At 33.8% G+C, this 10,970-nt stretch overlaps 1 protein-coding gene across 1 annotated transcript in view; it reads right to left on the bottom strand.

Annotated features, from left to right (window-relative positions):
• PLCZ1 (phospholipase C, zeta 1) overlaps nucleotides 1-10,970 on the bottom strand; it is a 104,191-nt gene that overhangs the window by 8,704 nt on the left and 84,517 nt on the right. The window contains exon 11 of the mRNA XM_006866060.1: nucleotides 7,233-7,356. Within this exon, the coding sequence (XP_006866122.1) occupies nucleotides 7,233-7,356 (124 nt within the window). The remainder of the gene's footprint in view (nucleotides 1-7,232; nucleotides 7,357-10,970) is intronic.

Raw genomic sequence — 10,970 nt, 5'->3', positions numbered from 1 at the left:
TGTATGTGGATGGATTGACTTTTGGGTTCTCAGTTCTGTTACACTGATCTATATATCTTTCATTGTAACAGTCGCAGGTTGTTTTGACCACTGTGGCTTTTGAAATCAGTGAGTGAGAGGCCTACTACTTTCTTTGTTCTTCCTCTTAAGCAATGTTTTGTTTATCTGAAGTCTCCTTCCACTCCGTATAGAGTTTGTGATCATTTTCCATCTCTTTAAAGAATGATGTAATCTGGGTTGAGATTGTGCTGTATCTATATATTGTTCAGGGTAGTATTAACATTTTCACAATGTTAAATCTTCCTATCTATAAGCATGGTATATTCTTTCATTTTTGTAAAATGTCTTTTGATTTCTTATAATACTGGTTTGTAGTTTTCTTTGTATTGTTCTTTTGTATCTCTAGTTAGATTTCTTCCTAAATATCTAATCTTTTATAAATGTTAGGGTTTTCCTAATTTCCTTCTTAGAGCTCTCTTTATTAGTATAGAAGAATCCAACTGATTTTTGTATGTCGATCTTGTACCCTGCCACTTTGCTGACTCCTTCAATGAGTTCTAATAATTTTCTTGCTGAATCTTTGGTATTTTCTGTGTATAAGTTCAGATCAGGAGTCCTGGTGTGGTGCTGTGGCTTAATACACTGGGCTACAAGGTCAGTTTGAACTGCAAGGTCAGTGGTTCAAGCTCACCAGCCACTCCTTAGAAACCCTATACAGGGTCACTATGAGTCAGAACTGACTCAATAGCACTTAACAACTAACTTAACAACAAAGGTAGTATCATCTGTATATTGAGAGATTTTGCATCGTCTTTGCTAATTTGAATGCCTTTAATTTTCCTGTCTTGCCTTATAGCTCTAAAACTTCCAACACAATATTTAATAGGAGTGACGATAAAGAGCATCCTTGCCTAGTTCCTGTTCACAAAGGAATGCTTTCAGTGTCTCTCCATTGAGAGTAATTCTGGCAGCTGGATTTGTATATATGCTCTTAAGTATACTGAGGAATTTCCCTTCAATTCCTACTTTGTTGAGCGTTTTTTATTAAGAATGGTTGTTGGATTTTGTTAAATGTCTTCTCTGCATCAATTGTTATAATCATGTAGCTCTTTTCCTTTTTTATTTATATGATGGATCATGTTGATTGTTTTTCTAATATTGAATCTTCCTTGCATCCCTGTAATGAATCCCACTTGGTAATGATGTATTATTATTATTTTTGTTGTTGAATTCTATTGGCTAGATTTTTGCATCTATATTCATGGAGGCTATAGATCTATAATTTTCTTTTTCAGTGATGGCCTTGTCTGATTTTAGTATGAGAGTTATGCTCACCTCATAAAATGTATTCTGAAGTTTTCCATCCTTTTCTATATTCTTGACTAAACTGAATAAAATTGGTGTCAGCTCTTCTCTGAATGGTTGGTAAAATTCACCAGTAAAGCTATCTGAGCCTGGACTTTTTTGTTGTTGGGAGTTTTTTATGACCTGATCAATTTCTTCTTTATTGATCTGTTCAAGTTTTCAATTTCCCTCTGTGCTAGTAGGTAGGTCATTTTACTCAAAATGTATCCATTTCCTCTAGATTTTCAAAATTGTTAGAGAACAACTCTTCATATCATTCTTTCCATTTTATTTCTGTTGATTATGTTGTGATGTCACCCATATAGTTTCTTATGTGTGCTAGCTGCGTCTTCTCCCTTTTCTTATGTTAGATTTGCCAATGGTTTGTCCATTTTATTAATCCTTTCAAAGAACCAGCTTTTTGTCTTATTCTTTCTATTGTTTTTGTTTTCTATTTCATTTTTTTCTTCTTTAACCTCCATCTCTTTTCTTCTGGTGACTGTAGATTAACTTTGCTGGTCTTTTTCTAATTTTGGAGATGTTGTGTTAATGTATTGATTTTGGTTCTTTCTTCTTTTTGGATGTGTGCATTTATTGCTACAAATTGCCTTATCAGCACTGACTTTGCTGTATCCCTAAGGCTTTGGTATGGTGTCTTTTCGTTCTCATTTTTTTCTAGGACTTTTTTTACTTCATTTTTTAAATTTGTTCTATTACCCAATAGCTTTTAAGTAGGGTGTTTTTCAGTTTTCTTGTATTTTATTTAATTTCCTTGAGCTTCCTATTGTTGATTTCTAATTTTATAGCATTGTAGTCTGAGAAGATTCTTTGTAGTATTTTGATGTTTTTAAATTTATTGAGACTTGCTTTGTGGTCTAACACATGGGCTGCCCTGGAGAATGTCCATGTATCCAGGAAAAGAATGTTTATTTTGCCATTGTTAGGGCTGAATGCTCTGTGCAAATCTATGAGGTCAAATTGATTGTGTTTTTAGTTCCTCTGTGTCTTTGTTGAGTTTCTTTCTGGTGTTCTGTTCTTTTTTTGAAAGTGGTGGCAATGCAGGATAATGCACTGGACCACAAGGTCAGTTTTAACTTCAAAGTTGGTGGTTCAAACTCACCAGTCCCTTCTTGGAAACCTTATACAGTGTCGCTCTCAGTTGGAACAAACTATAAGGCACTTAACAATAACAACAACACTATTACTGTAGTCTAGTTCTTCAATTCTATTAGGATTTATGTATTTTGAGACTCTTTTGTTGGGAGCATAGATATTATGGGTATATATGATTATAATTATGACATAATGTTCTTATTTGTATCTTATGGTAGCTTTTGCCTTAATGTTTATTTTGTCAGAAATTAATATTGTCACTCCTGCTCATTTTTTTATTGTAATAGGTTGATATAGTTTTTCCATCCTTTAATTTTTAATCTACTTTTGTCTTTGTGTATAAGGTGTCTCTTGTAAACATCAAATTGAAGGATCCTGCTTTCTTATCCATTTTGCTAGTCTCTGTCTCTTAAGCCATTGAAGTTCAGTGTCATTATCAATAAGTATATGGTGTTGATTTCGGTCATTTTTCTGTTTGTTTGTTTGTTTGTTTTTGTGGTGTTGCTGGTTCCTTTGTTCTGCATGCTGTCCTGTGCTGAGTTCATTTTTTTGTGCTTTTTCTTGTCAATATCTTCATAGTTTTAATGTTTCTAAAATTTTCATCAAGTTTCCTTTTCTTTATTAGATGTGAAGATGTATTATGTTTCTTTGAGTTACCTTGTATTTTATTAATTTCTCCCCCATTTAAAAATAATCTGCTTTATTTTGAAATATACCTGACTGTCTCACCACCTGGAACTCTGTAACTATACTTTTCCCTTCCTTTGCTTTGTAGTTGTCCTGCTCTTACACTGACATCCCAGATTCCCTATTTTCGGTCTTGTAGTTTTGTTCTACTCTGTACATTTTTATATCTGAACTGAATTTTGGGTGATGTTGCCATGTATGTCAATCTCTGATTGTTCTCTGCTCTTGTTGGTTCTTAGTCCAAAGAACTACCTTTGTATATTTTGGAGAGTTGTCTTGGTTTTTACAAAGCCCTATAATTTCTGTTTATATGAAAATGATCTAATTTCACTGACATATTTGCTGGACAGTTTTGCTGGGGATATGATTCTTAGTTGGCAGGTTTTTGTTGTTGTTGTTTTCTTTCAGAGTTTTGTATATTTATCCCCATTGCCTTCTTGCCTGCATTGTTTCTGCTGAGAAATCAAAGCTTAATCTTATTGGTTTTTCTTTGTTGGTAACATTTCATTTTTTCCAAGCTGCTTTCAGAATTCTTTCCTTGTCTTTGATTTTGAAGAGTTTGATTATGATGTGTCTTGGAGATTTTCTTTTGGAGTCTATCCTGACTGGGGTTCATTCACTTTCTTGAATGGTTATCTTCTCATCTTTCATGATATTAGAGGAATTTTCTTCCAGCAGCTCTTAAGCTATTCTGTGGTTTTCTTTGCATCTTTCTGTTCTGGAATTTGAATCACTCATAAGTTACTCCTCTCCGTGTTGTCTCACATGAGTCTTTGGCTTTCTTTGGATTTTTCCCATTCTTTAATTTTTCAAATTGTTCTTCTAACTCGCTAGTAATGAGAAATGTATCTTTTGCTCACCAATTCTTCCATTGATTCAATTATTCTTCTTTGCCTTTTCAGTGTATTGTCTATTTCTGATATCTTAATATAAATCTTCTGAATTTCTGTTTACAGGTATTCTATTGTCTCCAACCCTTTATCTATTTTGTTTGATTGTGCCTGTAGTACTTTTATGAATTTCCCCTTGTTTTCAATGACTTTTCTGTCAGTAGTTTGTAGGTATCAATATATCATTCTCATGAATTCTTTATCAGATAGTTTTAGCACCTCTTTTTTCTCAAAATCATTTTCTAGCTCTGCGTCTTATTCATTTGTTTAACTTATTGTCTTTTTATGTGAGTACAGATTTTCTGTTGCTTTCAAGGCATTGTGGTGTCATGTTAGTATTAAGTTGATGATGTATGTTGGTGTAGTCTTAGGAACTCACCAACTGCCTTCCAATGGGCATGATCAAAAGGTGAGTGTTCTCAGGTGTTCATGAAGTTCAGTTATGAATGAATTTAGTTGTACAATTACTGAACATTTTAATGAAAGATTCCATAGAAATGTCATGATCAAAGGAGGGAATGTGCAAAACACAAATCAAATTCTCATAAACTTTAGAGTTTCTGAAGCCATGAGAAGTGGATGAAGCCTTGAAAGCATTGCCCTGAAATAATCTTTAAGCCTTAAACCAAAAAATGCCTCCTGAAGTCATTTTAAAACCAAAAAATAATTTAGCTTAAGCAGTAAAAAAGGTCTGCCTGGAGCATTATGCTCCTTTAAGAACTATCTATGTGGAATCAAATTGACAACAGAAAATTAAAAGATGAGAGCCTTAAGGAGCAGTGATTTTATGTTAATGAGGAACAATTCAGAAAAATAGGATGAGAATGATTACAGAACTGAAATGTCACTAAATTGTACATGTAGAAACTGTTGAATTGGTCTATGTTTTTGATGTGTATATTCTCAACAGCAACAATTAAGTTTAAAAATTTAGTAAAAGAAACCATAAAATAAAATAAGCAAATCAGGATACCAGAATTTGATCATTGTGATTCTGATTTTCTCTAATACGACTTGAAGAAATACTTCTACACCTTATACATATATGATCCTTTTCATCCCAGAGTCCCATGTATTTAATTATACTATCATAACCCTAAACACCAAACTTCTAGATTTCTTAGCCACTCTTATTGTCCAGCTACTTAGAGTCTTACTCTTGAATCCTGTTTCTCACATACATCACCAATTATTTTTCTAGTTGCATCCTTTTCTTCACAACCTGATATCTATGTCCTCTACTGAAATTTTATCTTAACTCTACCTTGTATGTCTCATTTCCCTCTAATATACTTCTTCCTACCTAATCTGCAGAAACAATTTCCCTGAAGCTCAACCCTGCTATTATCTCCCAGCCTTAATGTATTCATTTTCTACAGGAAATGAATTTCCTAACATGCTAGCATGGCTATACTGACCATTTCCAGTATAACTTTCTCTTTTTATTCCACTTGAATCTTTCTTACATATACAATTTTGAACTTCATAATTTTTTTAAGCATATCTGAATTTTGTAGTATTTATAAAGGGTGCATCGAATAAATAAAGGTTCCATGCATGTTGTTCTGAATTTTCAAGTAGTGATGGAGAGAACAAATTTCTAGACATCAACAGTTACTCTTTCTTGATACTACCATTGTAATGTGCCTTCAACTCTTTTGCTTGCTCTTGAGTCAATTTCAGCTCATAGTGACTCTATATGACAGAGTTTCATGTAGGGTGTAATTTTTATGGGTCTTTTCTCTCATGAAGCCACTAGGTGAGTTTGAGCTACCAATGTTTTGATTGGAAACCCAGTGCTTACCCATTGTGCCACCAGGTTTCCTTCCTTCAACTCTGTGGGGTGTCAAAGAAGGTAGTAAATCATCTCAGTGATCTGTCCATTAATAACATGGAATGAGGCATCACGAAATTCTCTAATATTTTTCCACGTCTTTAGTATTAGAGGCCATGCTGGAAGCATAGTCAGGAAGCAGACAGACAGACCAATCACTTTGATGAGAGTTATTGCACAAGAAGAGAAAGACCAATAAAATTCCACTTGTCTGCCTGTCAGTGCTTTTTAGCCCTGGAGGAGCACCATTCCATATTGTGTACTTTAGGAATACCAATCAAAGAATGTTCCATACTCAAGGATCAGATTTTGGTTTTCTCCAAGATGATTCTTCCTAAGGGTCAATCTCAACAACCTATCGTTTTCTAAATTCCTTAGTTATTTCAACCTCAAAGGGAAAGTAACAATACCATTACCTTGTTACATAAAATGTCATGGGATGCTAAAACCATGAAAATCTCATTTCTTCCATTCCTCCACTTCCTTTATGGCAAAAATGACTGCATTATAAACCCAAATATTGTATGAAAATATTTCTATGGTATTTGTACTAAGTAAGAAATCACAGACCTTTGATCTAAAATAATTTCAGCAGTAAGGTAGAAATGTGTATAATATATAGATATAGATATAGATATTGCACAGGGACTAAAAGCTAAATGTGTCTCTTAATCCAGTGATATAGTAGAAAACATAAAAAGGCAAAAACATAAATTTTGCAGATCAGGAAAAATTTTGTATTCATAATCTGAAAATATACCTAAAGAATATGTTAAGCCATTGCCAAATTGTTTTTACTGCATAGTTATAGATTTAATTGTGTCTGTCAGACATAATGTTGTATAGCCAAACCTCAATGTCTGTTATTATAATCCCATTTGGGAATGGGTAGAATCTTTTATGTTAATGAGACAGGATTAGTATAGGGTATGTTTAAAATTGATCTCTTTTGAGATGTAAAGAAGATTAAACAAATGAGAAAAAAGCAGAGATGGGGGAAAGTGATGCCAAACTACATGAAGATTACTCAGGAGCAGAACCACTGAAGAGACAAGAACATTTCGCCTGAGCCAACAGAAAGAAAAAGGCTTTCACTAGGGCAGGCACCTTGTTTTCAGACTTCTAGCTTCTAAATTGTGAGAAAATAAATTTTTATTGGCTAAAGCCACACACTTGTGGCATTTCTATTATAGCAGCCCAAGAAAACTAAGATGTGTGTATAATAAGACTTTAGAAATCATGAACATAATGCACAACCTTTACCTTATAAACACTAAATATGTTTTTTTAAAAGTGTATCAACATAAAATATTTAGTTTTTTCAATAAGTCTAATATTAGTACAATAAAATATTAGGAGCTCACCATTTTTTTTAATTATATGACTCTGTTGTTTTATTTGATCATCTGGAACACCAAAAATTTCTATTACCACTAGTACGTCAGTTTTGTAAGATGAGTTTAAAGGAAGCTGGATACCGCTAATAAGCTGTACAAATAAATTTTGAATAAAAGATTTTAGCAAGATATTATAACTGCATCACCACCACTTAAATAACAAATAAAAATATCCATTCAAAAAAGTTGATAGACTCTAAGTCCATTCCCACAAATATTGAAGCTGATCAAATGTAAATGAAAAACTTTGACTCTTTTTTCCTTAAATCTCAGTACATAAATACCAAAAGCATGTCTAAATTATTCCATTTTAGTGTAAGATTTATGTTTCATTAGCATACAATTAAAATATCATTTGTTATGATCAATTTTACTGTAATTAATGCGGAACTAAATCTGACTCATGCATTATTTCTAAGTTCATTTTGTATACCACTAGCAAAAAAATTAGAAACAATATGAATATTACTTCTCAAATGTTAAAAATGAAAGTTTCCAAAGACAGCATTTTCTGATATAGAGTTTATGTTTAAATGGTTTATTATGAGATTTTACATTATTCATAATTTTCAATATTATCATGAGAAGTAAACTGAATCTGACAAAATCAATTATATCATATGTATATTCAGGTCTTAATTTCAGAAGAATGATCAACTCATTGATTAATAACAATTTTATGTAGCCTTTAACCAAACCAAGGTTAAACCAAAGCAAAGGTTTGTTTTACTTTAAGGAACAAAGGAAGCATATAAACACACAAAAGACTATATTTGAAATGTATTCATCTAAGGGTAAGAAATGCAAGACAGAAACCTAAGGAAGCAGTTGTAAAAACTGAAGCATAATTTCAATTGTGGTGCTACAGGCTCAGCATTGGACTGTGAACCACTAGCTCTGCCATTCAAACCCACTAGATGCTCCTCAATAACCCTATACAGGGTTGCTATGAGTCAGAATCTATGCAACTACATTTAACAACAAATAGAGTTGGAACCGGCTCATCAACACTCAACAACAAAGGTGTGTAGAGTCTTGATGTAGCCCTCTGGGATAAAGCACTGAACTTAAAGGTCGTTTTGTACCATAAGATCAGTGGTTCAAACTCACCAACTTCTCCTTAGAAAAACGATAAAGAGTCACTATGATTGGACCCTACTTGACATCACTTAACAACAATAACAATAGGTATATAGTAAGATATCATTGTCTAGTAGCGTAGTGGTTACAAGTTAAGCTGCTAACCTCAAGGTCGGCAGTTCAAAACTACCAGCTGTTCCGGGGGAGAAAGATGATGCTTTCTGCTCCCGTATAGATTTATAGCATCAGAAACCTTATACAGGGTCACTATGATTCAGAACCAACTCCAAAGCACACCACCAACAATGACATATGATTTGGGACATCCTTTCATATTCTTATTTGCTATCTGTATGTCTTCTTTGGAACTCTGGGAAAACAACAGTTAAATGCTCAGCTGCTAATCAAAAGGTTGATGGTTCAACCCAGCAGTCACTCTGTGGGAGAAAGATGTGGCAGCATGCTTCCAGAGGACACTTGGTATCTAAGCATCCTAACCAGTCACTATGAGATGGAACTGGCTCACCATCAGTGCGGTATATATTCTTCAGTGAGAAATATTTCTAGATCTTTGGCCATTTTGTAACTGGGTTGTTATTGTAATCGATATTGAAGAGTTCTTCATATATTTCAGATGCAGGTCCTTTCATTAGATATGTTTTTCAGATATTTTCTCCCAGTCCATGGCTTGTCTTTTTATTCTGTATAAATGTGTGGATCTTTTGTGTGTGTGTGTGTTTGTCTTACCTCTTAGCATACCTTATAATTTTTGTTGCAAACCAGATATGATGTTTAAGGTAAAATTAACTGAGGTAAATAAACATTTGGTGTGAAGTTTTATATTTTTCTGGTTAAATGTTTGCTGTAGTATCAGAAGCTAACATTTTTTCCTAATGTCCTTGTTTTTATTTGCCCTGTTGCCTTGGGTTTTCAAAGAAATACCTCTTAAATAGAATCTAAAGCTTACAATTCTTTCAACTGTAATTCCTGTTGTTATACAGAAATCCTCATACTGTGTCAGTAAGGTAGGATGCAGGAGTAGGGGAGATACATTCCATCATCTAATGATTCTATCTCAATCTTCTGGCATACTTGTATCCCTGAGCTTTGGCCTTCACAACTGCTCAGAAGATTCCTACCTGCCTATTAAGTGAAACAGGAAAGCTTGCAGAGGTTAGAGTTGGGTCTTTCCTTTGCCTCAGATTGGGAGTTGTTATTTGTTGGGAGGTGTCAAGTCAGTTCAAATTCAACACAATGCTATGCACAACAAAATGAAACACTGCCCATTCCTGCACTATCCTCAAATTGTTGTTATGTTTGTGCAAATTGTTGCTGCCACTATGTGAATCCAACTCATTGGGAATCTTCTTTTTCATTATTTACCAAGCATAATGTCCTTCTCCAGGGACTGTCCCTCCTGACCATATGTCCAAAGTATGATAGATAAAGTCTCAGCATCCTCACATCTAAGAGGCATTTTAGTTGTGTTTATTCCAAAACAGATTTGTTCATTCTTCTGACAGTCATTTATATATATTCAATATTCTTTGTCAACATCATAATTCAGATACATCAATTCTTCTCTGGTCTTCCATATTCATTGTCCAACTTTCCCATGCATATGAGTTGATTAAAATATTGGCATATGTTAGGCACACTTTAGTCCTTCAAGTGACATCTTTGCTCTAACACTTGAAAGAGGTCTTTTGTAGCAGATTTGCCTAATGTAATAAGTGGTTTTATTTTTTGAATGATGCTAATATGACTGTTGATTGTGAATTCAAATACACTTATATATTTCACAGGTTCAATTAATTTCTCCATTTATCTTGATGTGATTTATTGGTCCAATTGTGAGGATTTTTGTTTTCTCGATATTAATGTGCTGCTATCCATACTGAAGACTACATTCTTTAATCTTTATCAATAAATGCTACATTTACTCACTTTTGGCACTCAAGATTGTGTCATCTGCATATCACAGATTGTTAATAAGCCTTCTTTTAATTCAGACGTCATGTTCTTCATATAGTCCAGCTTTTTGCATTTGTTCAGCATTCAGATTGATAAAAGTATGGTGAAAGGATACAACCTAGCATACATTTTCCTGTTCAAATGACTGCCTCATGATTTATATCTAGGTCCCAAATGAGCACAATTAAGTGTTCTAGAATTCTCATTCTTTGAAATGTTATCCATAGTTTGTTATGATCCACATAGTTAAATGTCTTTGAATAGGCAATAAAGCACAAATAGCTATCATTCTGGTATTCTCTGTTTTTAGCCAAGATCCATCTCATGCTAGCAATGGCAACTCTCATTCCATGTCCTCTTGTGAATTCAGCTTGAATTTCTGGCAGCTCCCTGTAGCTACAGCTGCAAACTTTTTTGAATTTTGATATTAATGATTATTAATGATATTATTCCATTAGGTCACCTTGCTATGGATTGGGAACAAATATGAATCTATTCCTATCAGTTGTCCAGATAGCTATCTTGCAAGTTTCTTGGCATGAACAAGTGATTGCCTCCAGTGCTCTATCAACTTACTGAAACATTCTAATTGGTCAACTCCTGGAACCTTGTTTTTCACCAATGTCTTCAGTGCAGGTTGGACTTCTTCTT

The sequence above is a fragment of the Chrysochloris asiatica genome, unplaced genomic scaffold (assembly GCF_000296735.1).
Source record: "Chrysochloris asiatica unplaced genomic scaffold, ChrAsi1.0 scaffold00086, whole genome shotgun sequence".
In the NCBI taxonomy this organism is placed as follows: domain Eukaryota; kingdom Metazoa; phylum Chordata; class Mammalia; order Afrosoricida; family Chrysochloridae; genus Chrysochloris; species Chrysochloris asiatica.
The sequence above is the reverse complement of the archived record's forward strand: the minus strand, read 5'-3'. Positions and strand labels throughout refer to the sequence as shown.